Source organism: Orcinus orca, chromosome 1 (assembly GCF_937001465.1).
Source record: "Orcinus orca chromosome 1, mOrcOrc1.1, whole genome shotgun sequence".
NCBI lineage: Eukaryota > Metazoa > Chordata > Mammalia > Artiodactyla > Delphinidae > Orcinus > Orcinus orca.
The window spans coordinates 203,063,215-203,084,075 of NC_064559.1; the positions used below are offsets into that span (position 1 = coordinate 203,063,215).

The following is a 20,861-nucleotide window of genomic DNA, read 5'->3' on the forward strand; positions in this document are numbered from 1 at the left end:
CGGACTCTCAACCACTGTGCCACCAGGGAAGCCCGCCCAGATTTTTTTTAAATGTAGAAAACTTCAGGTTACATTTGCTGATTATAATCCAATAAAATTCAAAATAGCTAATTTAAGGAGGATACTTTTATTTTTTAGTATTTAGAAATTACAAACACATTCCTAGGTAGCTCTAAGATGAAAGAAGAAATCAAAAGTAAATTAAAAACGAAACAGAGGGCTTCCCTGGTGGCGCAGTGGTTGAGAATCTGCCTGCTAATGCAGGGGACATGGGTTCGAGCCCTGGTCTGGGAGGATCCCACATGCCGCGGAGCAACTGGGCCCGTGAGCCACAACTACTGAGCCTGCGCGTCTGGAGCCTGTGCTCCGCAACAAGAGAGGCCGTGATAGTGAGAGGCCCGTGCACCGCGATGAAGAGTGGCCCCCGTTTGCCACAACTAGAGAAAGCCCATGCACAGAAACGAAGACCCAACACAGCAAAAATAAATAAATAAATTAATAAACTCCTACCCCCAACATCTTAAAAAAAAAAAAAATTAAAAAACGACACAGAAAGCAATTAAAGAACACTTAATACCAAAATTTATGTGATAAAGCTGTATTTAGAAAAAAATGTATAACCCTAAAATGTCATCATTATTCAAGAAGATAGGTGAAAAAAACAAAACTAAACACCTGTCTTAGAAAGCAAGAAAAGAACAGTAAAGATAAATCAAAACAAGCCAGGTAGGAGAAACAAAAGATTAAAGGTACAATCAACAGAATAATGAAAACAAAGTAGCAAAGGGAAACCAATCCCAAACTGGTTCTCTGAAAAGAACAGCAACTTCCTCAAAAACTTAGTTATGAAAAAAAAAAAAGTAAAAATATGCAAGATTAAGAAAGAGAAAGGAGAAATAACCAGATATAGGAAGTATTAAAATAATCTTTAGAGAATGCATACAAATGTATGGCAACAAATTTAAAAAACCTAAAGAGAACTGGATGATTTTTGGAAAACCAAATATGCTACCAAAATTGACCTATGAAGCAGCGGGAAACTTGAATACTCCAATTAGCAGAGGGCATGGGGGTGGGAAAGGGGGGTGGCGGGTGACGATTAAAAGGAATCTTTGAAAAAGGTTCTGGAACCGGATGGATTTGAGGCCTACATTCATCTAACTTTTAAAAACTAGAACTAGAAACTCCAAGTCTTAAGTCTTGCAAGCCACAGAAAATGGTGGAGAGTTCTCCTATGCATTTTATGGAGGTAGCATAATTTTAATTCTAAAATCTGAAGAGACTGTGAAATGAGAAAATTATAGATAGACCCCCTCTCACTATAAAGATGAAAAGACTCAAAATACTAGCCAAAAGAACCACGAAATGTATCAAAAGAATAACAGATTAACACATTATGACCAAATGGGGCTTGTTCCAGGGACTAAGGGTGGTGTGGTACCAGGAAATCTGTCAATATAATGTATTCCATTTTTAAAAAATTAAAGGAGAAGAAACAATATGGTCATAACAATAGATGCTGGAAGGGTTTTGCTGTAATTCAACAGCCATTCCTAACCTAAATTCCTACAAACAAAATGAAAAGATGGTCAGACTCACTGCTGGTAATTCACTAAAGCAAGAATGAAATGCGACTTGTCCCTATTAGACTGGTTGACACTTCTGGCGGGGGCACAGAGAGAGGGCACTCAGGTGGGCCGCAGCCCTCCACATCCCCACCAGCATTTGTGGAAAGTGATCTTGCGTGTATCCTCGGAGACAATCGGCTGCTGGGAATCTGCTGCACAGAAATAAAACTAGTGCATACGTACATAAGTAGGAGGGTGTCTACTGTAGCGCTGGTGTTAGGGGGCGGGGGGGGGTGGCGTGAGAATCAAGTGAATGCCCTTCAATACAGGAATCGCTGAGTCCACACAGGACAGTCACACCATCAGTTGTGCTGCATTTAAGGGGACAGAGTTACACCAACCTGAAGGTAACACTGAGAAGGTGCAGAAAAGTATACGATTCCAATGTTATGAAAACGAACGCTGGGAACGACATATGACTATGTCTGTGTTCTACGTCTGTATATAATCACATGAACATAGTGAGAACACTGGCCATCCACGAGTTCACTGGTTTTGAGGTGGAGTTGGGAGGGATATGGGGCGGAAGCAACGGCTGCCCTCATATGCTGTAACATAGATATGAAATTATATTTTTGTTTCCCATTTGTATGCAAAAATTTTAAATCTGACGTTTAGAAGTTTCAACAGGATTATTCCTGTTGGATAATCAAACAGGAATAAAAAGCAAAGTTCCCTTCTTCCTTTGGTGTCCACAATTGCTTCAGGCACCTCCCAGCCAGAGAGACGCAGCTTGGACCAGCACCTACTCCTCAGGACCTGGTCTCCACAGTGACCTGGTGTCCGAGTGTCATGCGCCCTTTCTGTGCCTGGCGTCCTGGGACAGCTTGTCTTCAGATGCCGGCCCCCTGCTCCGGGAGCCCCTGCAATATTCCAGTTGTGCTCTCGTCTGGGGGAGTGAGCCTCCCCTCCCCTCCCCTCCCCGACGGTGGACGGGGTATTTGAATGAGGGGGAGCGTTTCTTGATGAAATCCAGCTCTTTGCCTGTTCCACGCTGAACCCTGCAGCTGAATGTGGCTGGAGAAAACCACCACCAGGCTGCCTGGTCTCACTTTAAATTCCTGATCACCAACCTCAAATGGGCCCGTTTGTTGCCTGGCAAACATCCCGTACCTCCCTGGTCTGTTCACTTTCCCTTTATCCTAAATGACCGTTTTCTACCTCTCCCTTCTCTCCAAATTTCCATCCCCTCCTGCCCCGTCCTTACTCTCTGCTGATCTCCCTGGGAAAACAGAAGAAAGCAAATGAGAATCTCCAGTAGTTTCGACCTCATCTGCCCACGTCCCCGGCCAGCCAGGCTCCCTTCTCCCCGTTATTATCGCCCCTCGTCTCTAGAAGCACCAGCCATCTCTCTCCACTTATGGCCGGATTACTCCAGAGGAGTTGTCAATATTCATTTTCTCCAAAATCTCTCTTCATTTTTTTCTTGAATCTAGGTATCCAGGCTTCACCCTCCCCACGCCACTGAAACCACTCTTAGGAACGTCTCCAGTGACCTCAATGTTGTAAATCCAGTGTTAACTGTTGGTCCTCATCCTGCTTAATCAGCAGCCTTTGATAGTTCATCTCCCTCCTCTGTGGACCTTTCTGGACCCCACGCCCTCCTGGTTTCACACCCGACTCTGGAAGGCGCTGCTCTGTCTCCTTTGCTGCTCCCCTCCACCTGCCTAAACTCTTAAACTCCAGGGACCCCCAGGACTCAGATCTTGGACCTTTTTTCTTTGCTGCCCTCCCCACACTGCCCCACTCCTTTGAGGATTTCATATTTCATCCAGGCTCCACTTGTCACTTGCATGATGACTCCCAATCTTATGCCTTTGGCCTGGACTCATCCCTGGAACTCCAGCGCCCGGCTGCCTGCTTGACCTGTCCAGTAATATCAAGTAAGTACCTTGAACTTAACCAATCCTGCTCCTGCTGAAGTCTCCTCCTCAGAAACGACAACTTCCATCCTGCCAGGCCTGGACCAGTAACCTCAGAGTGGTGAGGTGAGCGCAGCCAACACGAAGCCGGGCCTGGCTGACGGGAAGAGCTGCCAACCCTGGGAAGTTAAGCAAGGCCCAAGGTGCAGGGCTGGCCTGGGAACGCGCTTGCCCGGAGTGAGGGAAAGGCTGCGTGTGACTGCACGTGTTGTAATACGTTTGGCATTTGTCATTGGCGATGGTTCTACAATCTATGGGACAGCAAGAAACCAGAAGGAAACAACATGTTTGGAAGTCAACAGAGCATTTTATTCCACAGGAAGAAAAATAACGACTCTGATATGAGAAACAGATTCAAGAGTCTCAACAGATTGGTGAGTGTAAGAGTGTTCACACGGTGGAGACCCAGATACTTTATTTTCAGAATATTATCGAGCAGCTACTATGGTATTTTGAGGCACAGATGATGCTTAAAAACAAAGTGGCCCAGGAGCCTTCCAAACCCCGAGGTGCGTCTCCACCACGGTGAGGTACTCGGGCCGCTAAGAGGCCATGTTTCTGTTTCCCAGTCAGTGGTGAGCAGGCCCAGGTGTGGGAAACACAGAACAGCCAGCCTTTCTGGTGGGTGAGGAAAGCAGCTGTGGCCAGGTGGTGATGCGGCCAGCTGTGCTGGGTCAGGGCATCGAGGGGGATTTGCTTTCTGCTTGCCCAATTTCTCCTAATTCCATTTATTTTACTTTCCTCGGAGAGGAACTGGGGACTTGAGGCACCAAGAAAATCGGCAGAAATTATCCTGACGAAGTCTCAGACATCGCTGGCTAAACGCCAATTTAAAAGCCAGAGCCAGGGCCTGCTTCCTCCAAAGCTTTGGATTTTTTTCCTGGCAAACCAGGAAACTATGTCCAAAGCCCCTGAAACCTTACCATCACCAGGCCTGGCACGAGGGCTGCGAGGGCGGAGGAGCCTGAGAAGCTCTTAGCTGGCACCCACCCCCCAACCCCGCCCCATTTGGTCTTTGGATCCCATTTTAACATCTGCCTCTTCCAAGGTGCAAACATCAGGGGGGAGCTGTGCAGTAGGGAGATGAGCAACTATTGTATTTCGAGGGCTGATGAGATTTAGAAAGGAGCTGGGAGGAGGGCATCTCAACACCCCTCTGGAGTCTCCTGGAAGCACCATTCCACAGCGCAGCCCTCAACCAACTTCCCATGGGCAGAGCTGCAGAGAACACGGGTTGCCGCTGGGCCCAGAGTCAGGCTTCCTTAGTCATACCAAGCTCCTCAATCCAACAGAACTCCCAAGTGACTTCATTCCAGAAAGTGACAGAAGGCTCACTGACACAAACCATCAACCCTCTGAGAGTCTCATCGTTAAGAGGTCATGATCTCAGGCAGTGCGTTACTGATGACAAAAACCACAAGCAAACTTGTGGGGTGCGGGGTGGGAGGCTGGTGAGGAAGACAAGAAGCCTGCAGGGAGCCGCACCTGGCACATGGCTGTGGCCCAGCAGGACCAACCAACCGATGGACCAAAAACCCACCCCGACCCTTCAAAAGCTGGGCTTCAATTCTGCAGTCCATGAACCCAGAGTTCAGTGAAGACTATATACAAATCCTGGAGTTCAAGACGAGCCCTGAAAACACTATTTTGCCAGAGCAGTAAGCACTTGGGTTAAAGCTCTTTGAAAACACACACACACACACACACACACACACACACACACACACACACACACACACACACACACACACACACACACACACACACACACACACACACACACACACACACACACACACACACACACCCGCGAGTGGGGAGAGAGAGACAGATTAGCTTCATTTGTGTTTTGGAAGGATCTGGGTCATGAGTCATAAACACCAATACCTTCCACGCATCCACTGATCCGATGGGTCCTTTTAGATCTCAGCTACGTGAGACATGGTTGTAGAGACTGACTAGATTTATTAAAATAAAAATTAAAAAATCACAAGGCTAGTCATTCATTCTAGGCCTCCCCTCTCCCTACCTTGGTTATTCCTTACAGAAAAGAGAAACCACCCAGGAAGACCCAGGAAGGAGAAGACACTCGGTCTAGGCCTTGCCACCGGGTGGAATTTAAAACCAAGGGCAAGAGGTATTTTGGCCAAATCTTGGCCCCAAACTTACAAGAACAGCTTTTTAGCACTCAGATTTCATTCCCTTTTCTAAGACTCTCTCCTTCTCCCTGCCTTCTCACCCCAGGGCTGCTGTCGCCCGTCCCCAGGGCTGTGGGGCTGGGCGGCTGCCTGGAGCTTTATTAAGGAGAACAGAGTCCCAGGACCTCCTGCTGCAGCTGCTCAGGAGAGGGAACACTCTCGCTGTGAGTTTTTGATAAATTTGTGGATTTCTGATCTGTTAAACTGTCCTACGGGATTTTTTTCCCTTCTAAGTTTTCAGAGCCTACCAATGTTTCAAACTGGCCTCTCTGATAATAACCCAAGGAAACCTTATAATGCTGGCGTGTGTGTGCGCGTGGTAACAGAACACACCTCACAGTTTTACCTCAAAGTCTGGCAAGACTAGTCAGGAGAGAGCCAGTGAGACAGGCAGATAAAAAATAATTTGTGACACTCTTAAGAACTATCTTTAAACTGGGGGAGAAATAAATAAAAGATGTGTCCGAGTCACTCCCCTAGGCCTCATCAAGGGCTGCCTCTGGGTCTAGACACTTCAGTTCGCAGCTCCAGCCGGGATGAGCACAGGTTTCAAAGGCATCGCTCTTGACGCACCTGCCCCCTCACCTCAGCCCACCTAACCGTGAATATTCTAGTTTCCCAAACTAAGGCATAACATTCTGCAGCTTCCAAGAATCCCTCTTCACGGACAGTACCCTGAATGAGACGTGTAGAATTAGTGCAATAGAAGATCCAATATAATTTTATATTACTTTACAGTTAACAAACCTTTACACACATCACAGGCCCTGTTCAGAAATGCTCCTACGTATTTACAGACACACAGTTGTACATATATACATGTTAACAAAATACAGGGCAATATAAAAATTAGATTGATCTCAGTTACACTTTCTTTGTTTTAAACGTTATTCAACCAATGCCTCTTAAAAATTACCTCCCCATAATCTAAAGTAACCCCCTGCCCCACAAATTAATATGGTTCCATTTGTAACCTCCCTCACCAGTATTTACTCTCCCTCTTGATAGCATCCCCCCAAACCTTATTCTGGTTTCCTCTAATTTAAGCCAAGCCCACAGGCCTCTCTCCTCCTGATTGGTTTGGGGTCTACGTCTGGGAGTGTCCCTCCAGCAGCTGGGGTTTCTCAGGAGTCCAGCTCCAACTGCTCTTGGTTTTCACTGAGTCTTAACATAAGTTGCTGTTCATAGTAAAGGCTCTTTGCATAGTTTATTTCTTGTGATAACTTGATAGCAAGGACCTCTGATTTCACGTGAACCTGAAGAAAAGGACAGAATGAGTAACCTGACCCCAAGGTGGGAAGCCAAACAGAATCACAGGACACGGGCCATTGAAATCCACCCAGGCAGCAGCTCCCAGCCTGACTGTGGATCAGAACAGCATGGGTCATAGTTTAAAGAAACAGATTCCCAAGGGCCCTACTCCTAGTTATGCCGATTCGAGGTCTGGGGTGGATCTCTGGAATCTGTATCTTTAACTTACTCCCCAGGTGACTGTGCAGTCGACCCATAATCACCTGACATTTGGGACTGCCTGTAACTGAGAACCAGTTTCAGCTCTGAGGTGTGAGGATCAGCTGAGGTGAGACTAACAAAGACTTGGGATTCAAATCTAAAGTCTGGCGATGGTCAAAGCACACAAATGCCCTCGAGGCCTTTCTTATCAAGACAGCTCACTTGCCTTGAAAGGGCGAAAGTGCAGCTGGGCAAAGCTCCCCACCTCCGAAAGGAACTTGTGGAAATACTCAGGCTTTTGGGTGTTAACTCAATTAATCTACCGGCCCTAACCTAAGCCAATGACCCCAGGGGAGCCTGCACAAGCCAAACCAAACCCAAGCGCATTCCTGGGCAGGGAGAAGGTCAAGGGAGAGAGGCCCAAAAAGGCTGGTTGCTGTTTCTCATCTGTGGAAACACTGAGATAAGCAGGGCCATTTTGAATGGCACGTCATTCTCGAATGCAGGCTTGAAAATCCTAGCATTCCAGGTGAAAAATGAGCAGGGCTAACACCTGGTTTCATGAAAAAATCCCACGTTAGAATATGGCTGGCGGTGGGGTCCCTCACACGTGCTTCTGCCGAGCGAACAACAGCCCCTCCGAGCGGAGGCAGCAGAGTGGTCCAGGCTGCCAGCCCTGGAGCTGCACGGGCACGTGGGTTTGAACCCCAGCTCCCTCCGGTGTTGGCCGGATAACCTCGAGCAAGTCACCTGTCCTCACCAAGCCTCCTGACCACCAAGTGGGGACAACAGCAGTACAACATTAAATAATCTAGAAGTACCTAGAGTCCAGCCTGACACACAGTAAACCCTTAACGAATGCTGGTTATTAACAGCAGCGGTGTTGTTGAAAAGTCCTGCCATAACAATATCTTGTACCCTTTGGAGGTCAAGTGTAAAGTTTATTTACAGATATTCATTGAGCTTTTACAGTGGATAGGGGCCTATGCTAGATATTGCTTCCTTGTGCAGGAAAAAAAGTTAATTTCCAATTATTCTAGAGGTGAAGCAATGAAGAAGCCAATGTGTGCTCTAACGCCTTCTTAGATTCAATGCGCCGAAGAGTCCCGTTTTAGGAATAAAACACCCCCATGCATCACGTCAGCTGGTCCTCACGGCTGATTAGAGGCGGTAATCCTGCCCATACTGTATGGGTGGGAAACTGCGGCACAAGCAACCCGCCCTCCGGTGGAGCTGGGAGAGCGGCATCGTCCCACCCCACACACACTGAGCGCCTTCTGCCTGTGGGACTAAGAAGCAGGACCCCTGGGGACTCACAACAGCCCAGCCCAAGCCTCACACGTGGCAAACACATCAGCAGGGCGGCGGCCGGCTGAGGAGATAGGGCAGGGGTGCACTCACCATAGGCTTCTGGTGGGAAGGGCCGGGGATGGACACCCCACTGCTCGTGTTCACGGCCTTCTTGGTCACCTGCACATACACCTTCCCGTGGTCTTTGGAGACGAGGCAGTGGTAGAGATCGTCGTACTTGACTTCCAGGAAAATGGCCTCCCGGTCTAGGTAGTCTCCGCTTTTCAGGAAGTAGACGGCCTTGGAGGAGATGAGCACACAGTAGCTGTCGATGTTCTCCACGGCTATGAAGCTGCAGAGAAAGAGGCGGAGTGAGAAGGGCACGCAGAGCTTCGCCAGCTGCTCCTCCAGGCTGAGGCTGTAGGAGGGGGGCCCGAGGCTCCGACCTTGAAGCCAGGCTCCCTCCCTCACTACACCTTGGGCAGGTGGCTCACCCACTCTGAGCCTCCATCTTCTTGTGTGTAAATCAGGAATAAAAAAAGTGACACTGGCCTCTCAGGGCTGCTGTGAGGCCAATGTGTAAAGCACAGAGCCCTTACACAGCGCGGCTCGATAACATGACCAAGTGTATCAATAGGAGAAACAATTTTATGGCCTTTTTATAGCCTAAGGCTTAGAGAAAACTGTAGCAGTGCTTTGTTGGGCAGAAGAAGGAAATACAGTGCTTTGAAATGCTGACTGAAGCAGCAGCTGAGAAGGTTCACAGGGAAGATGGGGTGGGGGAGGGGCAGCCACAGGGCTGGAAGTCGTGGGCAGGGGTGGTGACGGACGCGGGGAAAGCGGAAGCGGATGGGTCACCAACCTAGGCGCCGCGAGAGGATGGCACGCCCTCTCCAGGTGCGCACCTATGTCCACTTCCTTTTTGTCACAGTTCTAGTAAGAGGTCACCTGGTCTCAGCTCAGCACCTCCAGGGACAGGGGACTCACTGGTGAGACCACCACCGCGTTCTCAGAACTCAACTGTTAGAGACCACCACTGCGTTCTCAGAACTCAACTGTTACAGAGTGCTTTTTTAGGTAAAGCTGTAATCTTGATTTCCATAAACTGTCAGTCATCCCTTCTAGGGGCTTCAGGGCCACTCAGAAAAAAATCTCTTCGGGCTTCCCTGGTGGCTCAGTGGTTGAGAGTCCACCTGCCGATGCAGGGGACACGGGTTTGTGCCCCGGTCCGGGAAGATCCCACATGCCGTGGAGCGGCTGGGCCCGTGAGCCACGGCCACTGAGCCTGTGCGTCCGGAGCCTGTGCTCTGCAACGGGAAAGGCCACAACAGCGAGAGGCTCGCGTACCGAAAAAAAAAAAAAAAATCTCTTCTTCCCTGGAGCCCCAGATTTAAAGTGGAAATTTATGCACGTCAAAGCTCTCAGATCGGCTACTGAATGAAGAGCAGTGACCCTTGGAAACCGCCGTGACAGCTCTCCCAGGCCTGGCTGCCTCCGTCGCATCTTGTGACAGCCTTCCACAATGGGGCGGCCACGTCGGGGGACAGCGCAGGGGAGCGGGTGACGGCAAGAATACTAAGAGCCGACGACAGGCTGGCTGTCAAGCCCCGGCCCCCTGGGACTTGATGTCCTGAGAGGAATTGCCACACCGCAGTTGCCTGGAGCCGCGGCTCCCCTGGAACGGCTCAGGGACCCGGTCCCAGGATGGCTTTGTTCCACGGTCAGCAGTCGCCAAACTCTGCTGGGATGGAGCAGGCCTGCCTGCTGCTGGACAGGCCGGTCCTCTCTCAGTCCCAAGCTGGCGCCAGGTCCCTGCTCACCTCTGGGCTTAGAGAGCCCCCCATTCTGAACACGCCTTGTCTCTCAGCCCAAGGGTTCACGAGTTCTCTCTGAAGCTTCCCGAGAAACACGCCCACCCTGCGCCCACTTCTGAAGGCTTCGTCGCTTACTGTCAAGAGCACTGCCAAGCAACTACCTGTTCTCATTTTGTTTCCCAGACAGGTATTTGACTCTCTGACTAAGCTGATGTAAGAGGGGTCCACACCCTATGCCCCCCGTGTCTCCCTGGGCACCCACCACTGAGTCGGCCACCCCCTCAGGACTCAGTGAAAATATGCCTGGTTCCAGCTGCCATTTTAATTACAGCCTCACATGACAAAAATTGGGGTTTATTGTTCTATTCTAACTGGTTGGCAATGCCAAGAATGTAGACTTGTAAAGTCTCAATGCCAAAATTAGAAATACCCAGCAGCTTTTGGTGTTCAGGCCACTTAGCACGGAATTTCCCACGTCCCGGGCTCTGACAGTATCCAGAGGGCAGCAGTATCATTTAAAGAAACCAACTGAAATCTAAAATAGCTGGTCCAGGGGAAGAAAAGGTGACAGAAAGAGACAGAGAGACAGAGAGAGATGACAAAAGCTTCCTGACAAAGAGAGGAAGGATCACAGGACCAGCTAGAACTTGCTGGGAAACTAGCTTAAAAACTGAAAACGGCCTAGGACTTCTAAGCACAGGTGGGCCGGGCACATGGTGACTGAGGCTGTAATGGGCTCTCAAAGGAGATCCCCGAAGTTGGCCACCGCAATTAGGGTGAGAGCAGCACATGCATTGAAAATCCAACAGGGATTGTTACCTTTCCTCTGGTCCAGCACAAGATGGGGTACTTCTATCCCATCACCCGTGCCTCCACTCTCACCCTGTTTAGTACCCGCTGTCTGACATTTATGCACAGCCTCTAAGAGGGCCAAGGCCTTTCCATCTGGGCAGCTGCTCTTACACCCGGGCCGACTGGCTGACACTATTAGTGCCCTTTCCAAACTGGACTTCTTTAAAACAGACTCCCTTCCGAGAGGCCACAGACAGTGCAAAGTCCTCCATCAGGCCAGAACAACTTCTGTTCTGGGTGGAAGGAAGGAGGAAGGGTGGCTCTGAGCTGGGATGCTCTAGTGAAAGCTGCTCCACACAGTGGTGACCGTGCAGGCCGGGAGGGAAGGGCAGGGAGACCCACCAGGCTGGGCCAGCTGCTGTCTCTGCGGCTCAGGTTCTTCATCTGATAGAGATCATACCACCTGTCGTCACAAAGTCAGTAAATCCATGGGCAAAAAATTCATGGCCGGGCCTCCCTGGTGGCGCAGTGGTTAAGAATCCGCCTGCCAATGCAGGGGCCACGGATTCGAGCCCTGGTCCAGGAAGGTCCCACATGCCACGGAGCAACTAAGCCCGTGCACCACAACTACTGAGCCTGTGCTCTAGAGCCCGTGAGCCACAACTACTGAAGCCCACGTGCCACAACTACTGAAGCCCACGTGCCACAACTACTGAGCCTGCGCTCTAGAGCCCGTGAGCCACAACTACTGAAGCCCGTGCCTCACAACTACTGAGCCTGCGCTCTAGAGCCCGTGAGCCACAACTACTGAAGCCCGTGTGCCACAACTACTGAGCCTGCGCTCTAGAGCCCGTAAGCCACAACTACTGAAGCCCGTGTGCCACAACTACTGAGCCTGAGCTCTAGAGCCCGTGAGCCACAACTACTGAAGCCCACGTGCCACAACTACTGAAGCCCGTGTGCCACAACTACTGAGCCTGCGTTCTAGAGCCCGCGAGCCACAACTACTGTAGCCCACGTGCCACAACTACTGAAGCCCTCACGCCTAGAGCCCAAGCTCCGCAACGAGAGAGCCCACCACGGTGAGAGGCCCGTGCACCACAATGAAGAGTAGCTCCTGCTCACCGCAACTAGAGAAAGCCCACGCACAGCAACAAAGACCCAACACAGCCAAAAATAATAAATAAATAAGTAAATAAATAAGTAAATAAATAAAAGGAATTCATGTCCATTACAGAAATGTGAGGGGCGAGGAGCAGTTTGTAAATGTGCACAGACCTCTACTCCGTGAGCCCAGGGGCCCTATTCGTACCCTGAAGCTAATACAGACAGTAATTTTTGGACATTTACATGAAATGTTCTAGTCTTTTCAAATCAAAAGCAGCCAAGGGTCTAAGTGAAAGGAGGGAAAAGGGAGACAGCGGGGCCTCAGCTGGAGTGCCAGGGTCCCAGACCACGGTCTCAGCAAAAACCCAGACACTGACTTAGCCAACAGCGTCTCTCTCTCCATTTTCCCCCGATGCGCCCCTGGAACTCCCACAACCAGTGACCAAGGCTTTGGGTTTCATCATTATAGCATACATTTTTTAAAAACAAAATCTGGAAACCACAACAAAGAATAATTAAAACTGAGCTCCAGATTATGGGTCCCCTCCTGTAATGGAGACCAACCCCAAACCTGTCACTGAGAGAGAGGAACCAAAACCCAGGGGGACAAGAGAAGTCGAACCAATGAGTGCACTCAGCACTTCTCTGCCCATCTGCCCCCGCCTCTGTCCCTTTGTCGTCAAAGCCCGGTGTCCCCCACCCTGCCTGGCTGTCCCCTGCAAAGGCCTGTGCTCCACAGACTTTCATTTGCGTCACTTGAGAGGCTCAGGGTTTCGTCCAGAGTGGCAGCGGCTATGGCCTCACACGAGCTGAGTCTAGACACGGGGCTCTCCACTCTTCATCCCCCGTACCCGCCTCGCTTCACGCAGGGCTGCTCTTGGCTCATGAATGAGTGACCATTGCAAACCCTCGTGGGATGACATGGGGAGGAAAGCCATGTGGTCTCAGGTTGATCCTGAGTGTGTCCTTCTACCCTCTGACCTATTATTAATTCGGAGGAAGAATGAAAAAATGTGGCCAGAGACACACAGCCTCTGGATAAGCTGTACCCTTCAAATATGAAGAACCAGAGAAGCTGCCCAGTGCGCTGTAGACACCGCGACACCGCGAATGATTCTATAAAAAAAACAGGCGGGGACTCCCCTGGTGGTGCAGTGGCTGACAATCCGCCTGCCAATGCAGGGGACACGGGTTCGAGCCCTGGTCCGGGAAGGTCCCACATGTCGCGGAGCAACTAAGCCTGTGAGCCACAACTGGTGAGCCTGTGCTCTGGAGCCCACGAGCCACAAAACAAAAAACAGGATTTTTAGACATTGGTTAGAAGTTTCACTTATAACTCTCCTTTAAGGAGAGAAAGAGGACATTCTGACCTTGGGATCAACTTCAGAAAGTTTCTTCTGAGAGAAAGGAAAGCTGTGGCACGTGGCTTACACCATTCTCCAAGATGACAGGTTCTAACAGTGGGTGAACCCAGCAAGGTTCAATGCCGCAGAAGTAGCACCCACTACGACAATATCTCAGACCATGATACCACAGGGCATTCTCATCAACACCAGTGACATGACCAACAATAGCTTCAACCCTCTCGCTCTGTGGCAGGTAGAAATGTTGTCTCCAAGCCCCACGGCTGATGTGCCATTGGAACCAGCCAATCTTAGGTGCCAACTGGCTCTGTCACCAGCCACATGGCTTGGCTCAGAGTTTCTTGCCGTCACGTGTAGAGCGAGGGTCATCATATCTCCTCTTAGGGCCACTGTGATGCTTAGAACTGACCTACATGCCCAACTAATGGTGGCTATTGTTATTTCTTTTGTTGAGGACAGATGCTAAGTTATCCTAATCCTGTGGGGAAGGTCCCCTTGGAAGTCTACTACAGATCCTTGCTTCAGCAGGTTGGAAAAATGAGTGACCCTCTAAGAGACCACAAGGAAACAGGCTCAGGACCAATTATTGCTCCATAGGGAGAGAGAAATCTGCCAAATGTTTCAATTACCCTTTTCAATTGATTTCTTTCTTTTTCTCCCACTCTTTTTTTTTTGGCTTTATTAACTCTATTTATATATGTTTATTTTCCTCACTTTGTAGGCATTTCAAAATCAGAAGAGTTCAGAGCTGTCTTACTCCAGGAGTGCTCCCAGAACAGGCTCCTGCCCCACACGTGTCTCTCCCCAAGTCCAGGTGTGACCCCACACCTGTGTCTGAGCCTGGGGTCTTGCAGAGCGTCTCGGCACACATGTCCCACGGGTCCTCACACTCAGCACAGCCTCTCGAATCCTCTCCTCCTCCAGCACCGCCCCTCGCAGTTGATGGCATCTCCATCCAACCGACCAGGCAAGCAGCCCTCGAGTCCCTCTCAGCCCCACCCCTCGCTCAGCTTCTAAACCTGGTCAGTCTACTGACTGTACCGACGCCTGCCTCCCTGTCCCCTCTCCCCTTCTTCTCTGCCAGCCTGTGCTCACCTGGATCACTCCCAGGGCCTCCTAAGTGCTTTCCTGCCCCCAGTCTCTCCAACTCTGATCCCTTTCTCTGTTGCTGTCAAGGTTACATTTTTAACGTCATTTTGAGTGAGATCCTCTTCAAAATCTCATCACTGCCTACAGGAAGCCGTTACGGCTCTCAGAATCTGTATGGACACCAAGGGGGGAAGGGGGGGGTTTTTTAAAAAAAAAAGCTCTCAGAATCTGGCCTTGTAACCCACCTTTCCAGCTTTCCAACCTCTGCTCCTTCCCTCCCACACATATGCTGCCACCACACCCAGCTAACTGGAGTCCCCCCAGAAATGCCGCTAACTCTCCTGTCTCTGAGCCTTTGCCCAGCACTCTTCTCTGCGTACATGCCTTTCTCTCTTCTCGGCCCATTTCTCCTTGTGCTGCAGGACCAGATCAACTGCCAACAGCCTTCCCTGGCTTTCTAGGCACAAATTAATAACTTGCCCTTGTGGTCCCATAACACATGGCCCATACTTCTATTTTAAAAGCAATCACAGGGCTTCCCTGGTGGCGCAGTAGTTGAGACTCCGCCTGCCGATGCAGGGGACGCGGGTTCGTGCCCCGGTCTGGGAAGATCCCACATGCTGTGGAGCGGCTGGGCCCGTGAGCCACGGCCGTTGAGCCTGCGCGTCCGGAGCCTGTGCTCCGCAACGGGAGAGGCCACAACAGTGAGAGGCCCGCGTACCGCAAAAAAAAAAAAAAAAAAAAAAAAAGCAGTCACATGTTTATAAATAGTTGGTAATACTGTCTGCTTCCCCTGCTAGACTGTGAACTTGTCCTGGGACATAGTAGGATTCAATAAATTCATGTGTTATGTAGTCTCAGAAAATAACAATGCATTTACGTTGTAGGGTCCAATGGAATTTGCCAGTGCACAACTTTGGATGTTGCATGCATTTTACCCAGTGGTAAAGATAAAGAATTCTCTCAGAAGTCTTGATTTAACTTGTTATTAGCAAGCCACTAACTTTCCCTTCCTTCCTCCCTCCCTCCCTCCGTTCCTTTCTTTCTATTGAAGTATAGTCGATTTACAATGTTGTGTTAGTTTCAGGTGTACAGCAAAGACAAGCCATTAACTTTTATCAGAGTAGCTGGATAATCCACCAAATGAAAGTTTTAATTTAGTGGCATATCAAAGAATATCCAATTTTCTAAGTGCCAAAGGTTATTGGTAGATTATTTCCTGGTCTAGAAAACGGAAGCCAATGAATTCTATCCCACTTCTCAAAAGGTCTGATCTTTTGTTTTTGTTTTGAGACTGCATATATTACTATAAGGTTTTTATTTACAATTATATGCTATGAGAATCAACACTATAATGTGTGCTCAAAATAAAAAATTCTGATTTCTATCTCTATCTGCAATTTCTCAAGAAGGATAGACAGGATACAAAATATATATAAACAGTATGTTTACAAAGGGGGCAAGAAAGGAGAATTTTTTTTTTTTTTTTGCGGTACGCAGGCCTCTCACTGTTGTGGCCTCTCCCGTTGTGGAGCACAGGCTCAGCGGCCATGGCTCACAGGCTCAGCGGCCATGGCTCACGGGCCCAGCCGCTCCGTGGCATGTGGGATCTTCCCGGACCGGGGCATGAACACGTGTCCCCTGCATCAGCAAGCGGACTCTCAACCACTGCGCCACCAGGGAAGCCCAAGAAAGGAGAATTTTACTCTTGATTTTCTTTCTTTCTGTACTCTTTGAATTTGCTAATTATGTACATGAGTTTATTTCATCAAAAAGAGAAAAGACTAACCTGGCTGGTGGGTTTATAAGCTATTTTGGCTTACTTTTTATACTTTTTTTTGTATTAAAAAAAGATCCCAATAAAGAAAAAGGAGAAAAAAGAAGAGGAGGAACACACTCAAACAGATGGAAATGAGCACACAACCCAAACGGACCAGGGAGCTGCCCGGCTCGGCTGAGATCAAGTGACCCAGGGATCCAGTGACAGCCTCCAAGACACTGACTAGACTCAAGTGGCCTCCTACGGGTGACTTTCAAGTGTCCCCAGAAGGCAAGCACCACCTTCAAAGTCTTGCACAGGAACCACTTCCCAGGTCCTGCTGCCCCTGAAGGGTTCTTAGCTGCTGCTGTTCATTCCTTTTCCTTTCATCTGTAAATATACCAGCATATTTCTCTAAAGGATAAGGACTCTTTTTGTTAGCACAGTCACAATACTAAAAAATAATGAATAATAATAATTTAAAATGTCAGACATTTAGAAAGGCTCCTAATTTCCAATCAGAACAGGAGCTCTTAATATTCAGGGATCATGGACCCCCACGTCGGCATTCTGGGGAGGCCCATAATCCCCTTCTAAGAATGCTAATTTTAAATGCATAAACTAAAATGCTTAGGATTACAAAGGAAGTCAATTATATTTAAATATATCTATCGAAATATTAAAATTGGGATAGAGAACTGAAAGCTTCTTTTTTAAAGCATAAAATAATATCTAATAAAAAAATCTCACAAATACTATTTCCTAAAACTACATTTTAAAAATATAATCTGATTGTCAAATAAACTCCAGAAAACAGTATGTTTGGGCAGCTACTTAGGTCATGTGCATTGCTTGTAAGCACCTTTTTGGAAAAGGTAAAGAGCCACCCTAGTGCTTACATTGCTAGTATGTAACTTGGTCTGTGATGGTGTATTGGAAATAAAATAGGTACTTTCTTTTTTTTTTTTTTTTTAATGAGAATGAGGTTTCTGGCTACAGACTAGACACTAGTTACAGAGAAAAATTAATTTAATAAATAGAACAAATTTCACTTTAACAGCATCTTAACCCAGGATCCGATTTCAGAACCAAACTTAAGAAAAATGGAAAGTAATGGCAATTTTGTAACATATCAGAGGAATATTTGATTCATTCGAAACTGAAGCCTTTTCAGTTGGCCAGACCTTAAATCATATGTCAGCAACTATCTTTTTAATACTAATTAATTAAATAAAATAAAAAATTAAGTGGAACTTGATCTGGGAGAACAAAGTTGAAGTAACCATGGCACTGTGGACTTTGCGGGGTTTTCACTACATCAGGAAGTAATTCCACAATATTTTCCAGAAGTGAAACAGTGAGTCTAACTGGAAAAAAATGTGGAAACATTTAGTTAGAACAGTAGGGCAAGGTATTAAAGAGCCTTTTAAGGGGTTAACTCTGAAGGAAAATATGCAAATAATTGGGTCTTTAAACATGTTTTTAATTACGATTCCAGGATAAAAGTCAGGTATACTATGGCACTCCTGTGCTTCTCCTGAAAACGCCTTTCTTGCAGAGGGATGCCTCCAACATTCACGTCACCGTGAAGACCCAGCCTGACAACCGAGGATACTTCAGAGGAACATTTGCCAGGTCCCCGATGACTTCTTCCCTGTACACTGAGGAAGGCTACGGTCATGTGGCTTCTTCAACATTCACTGGCAAGATTTAACCCACAAACTTGGGTAGAGACACATGGTTTTCATCTTAAGAGTCAAAAGTCATTCACGCCAACATCTTTTCCTAGTTCTTATGAATTTTAAGAGTTTCATGAAATCTCTTTTACTGACTTCATTTTGATTTTGGTTTTCAGCTTTCCATGGCTCTGTTTTCAATGCATGTATCTCACTGGGAGCAAGCCTATGTTAGCTGTAGTACACAATTTCTCCCTGTGTTCTTGGCATATGTCATCCTATTGAAAATGAATTTCACGAGGACCAAGGTTTGACTTGAAAATGAATTACACAAGGTTTCACTTGAATAAGGGTGAGTGGGAAAGAAAATTAAAAGCGCGACGTACAACAACTTTCCAACTATCATTCATTCAACAAATATTTGTTGAGTGCCTAGTATGTGCCAGGCACTGTTCCATGTACTGAGGATTCTTCAATGAATGGAACAGACAAAAACTGCGGCCCTCATGGAGCTGCCATTCTAGTAGACTCTGCACCATGTCCCGCTACACCTGGGGAATGACTCTCTGAGCCTCTGATCCAAAGGCCAAAAGTTACATTAGCAAAGTGGTATATAGGGCAGCCATGACACCAAATCCTCACCGAAGGCAGGCAGGAATATAAAGCCCTCCCTGGAGTGAAACACTGGGGATTCTGGTTATTGGAGTGATGGCCAGAGCTGAGGCTAGACTAAAAGAGCAGATAGATGTGTGCTATGGACAGAATTATGTCCCCACCTATTTGGAGCAAGGAAGTAATGAAGGTTAAATGAGGTCATAAGGGTGGGGCCCTGATTCTATAGAAGACACCAGAGATCTTGCTCACCCTTTCTCTGCCATGTGAGGACACAGCCAGAAGGTGGCCATCTGCAAGCCGGAAAGAGAGCCTGCACCAGGAACCAACTCAGCCAGCAGCTTGATCTTGGAATTCCCAGCCTCAGACTATGAGAAGTAATTTTTTGTTGCTTAAGTCACTCAGTCTTGTCATGGCAGGCTGAGCTGACTACGATAATGTAATACACCTCCATCACTGAGAGACTTTCCAATAACACTGCAAGGAGCTTGAGTTACAAAAAACACATCTAGGAAGACGCCATCCCATGCAGCAAGCAACAAATGAATTCTGGACTTGACCTTTGATATCCCCGTTCAAATACTGCTACAAAACTATGAGATGAGGTTAGTTTAACAGCATTTCTAACAACGACACTGAAGGCTCTCCTGAGAGATCACCTCTACTTCAGATATCCTCCACCAACCAAAAAACATTCATGGTCCTCTGAACCCTCCCTAGCTTGCTTTATCTTAAGAAAGATAAATAAGCATTAAGAGAAATTAAACTAGTATTTTGCTACTTATCAGGCAGAACTAATTGCTTTCTCTGGACTGTGGTTCTAACGCCTATTTAGGTTACAGAGGATTTTACGCTGAGAGTCTCTGCAGAATGTCCTAAAATAGTGATATACTGAATTCTACCACGTCAACTAGGAAAAGCTTCACTAACTGAAAATATAACAAGATCCTAAGTATATAAGGCTCCACATTCAAAGAATAACAGAACAACCTTGAGAACACTGTTGCGTTTCCAAACTTTTCAGCTCCCAGTTGGTGGTTTATCTGTTTTGTTTTACTAGCATTCTGCAGCAAACAACAAAACACCGAAGTTTAGGAAAGTCTCACAGGGCAAAACACCTGTAGATTGAGAACATTTTATCTTCTCTTTCTGAACTAATTAGAAGGAGACTGCCAACGTTAAGGTCCCGCTATGGAACTCAGTTTGAGAACCATTTTTATATCTGAACCTATAAAACATCTGGGCCAAGGAATCTTGTTGACCAGTTCCAAGGCCTAAGAGTCACGCTGATACTCAGATCGGACAGAAACTTCTCAGAGTCAAAGCCAGAAAAGACAACCTGGTGAACCGAAAGGGCTGGTTTCCCATGGCTCCAACTTACAATTCGTCTTGTATGTTGTCTGTTAGTTTGAAGAGCTGCTCCTGCCCTTCGGCCTGGCTCTCAGAATAGCGGGGAAGCAGGCCCTGCGGCCCTGCGCAGCACCGTGGTTTCCGTACCCTCTGTGCTTGGGTCCTAGGTGGGGAAATGGACAAGAAGCAAAGAGGTTAAGTGTTAAACGTCAAAATGATTTCCCTTCCTTCCTCGTCTGAGATAAGAACACCACTTAACACAGGACATACTCTAAATCTGGTGACCGGAATTAAACTACATTTAGTACCACCCGTGAATGCACTAGAAGGAAGTGGTTAAAGACTCCAGTTTTGAACAAGAACCTCACCGTTGCCATTTTCTAGCTATGTGATCGTGGACAAGTCAGTTAACTTCTTCAACCCTCAATTCCAGTTCTCTCTGTAAAACAGGATGATGACACCCACCTCATAGGACTGCCATGAAGATCAAACAAAATCATGCCCATCGAGCCCATGTTTGACAGGATGTAGGCTATCCACCAACAGTGGCTCTTGTTATTGTTATTATTACTGGACTTCCACTTGGTCACACTCTATTTTTCTAGGAAATCTCTTCAGGAGAGGCACCTCTGGACTTGTAAAGGGTCAGGAAGAAGAGTGAGAGGCTTTGGGCATGAGTCAGAACACACCAAGCTTCTCAGCTTCTTCTAGGATGAGCTCAGCTGCCTGGGTGTAGGGTGAGGGACACAGTGATCACAGGAGGGAGAAGAAAGGCTCCGTGGACTGGTCCCAGGCCACAGTCTGGGAT

General features: G+C 47.8%; 2 protein-coding genes across 7 annotated transcripts in view; one reads left to right on the plus strand and one right to left on the minus strand.

Annotated features, from left to right (window-relative positions):
* LOC117202358 (basic proline-rich protein-like) overlaps positions 1 to 20,861 on the plus strand; it is a 447,146-nt gene that overhangs the window by 76,475 nt on the left and 349,810 nt on the right. The window lies entirely within an intron of this gene.
* Positions 3,838 to 20,861, minus strand: part of VPS13D (vacuolar protein sorting 13 homolog D) — a 245,260-nt gene continuing 228,236 nt past the window's right edge. For all 6 annotated transcript variants that reach the window (XM_033432975.2, XM_049695910.1, XM_049695917.1 and 3 more), the window contains 4 exons: positions 20,085 to 20,216; positions 8,602 to 8,842; positions 5,314 to 7,004; positions 3,838 to 5,229 (listed from right to left, as the gene is read on the minus strand). In XM_033432975.2, the coding sequence (XP_033288866.2) occupies positions 6,873 to 7,004; positions 8,602 to 8,842; positions 20,085 to 20,216 (505 nt within the window). In that variant the 3' untranslated portion in view covers positions 3,838 to 5,229; positions 5,314 to 6,872. The remainder of the gene's footprint in view (positions 5,230 to 5,313; positions 7,005 to 8,601; positions 8,843 to 20,084; positions 20,217 to 20,861) is intronic.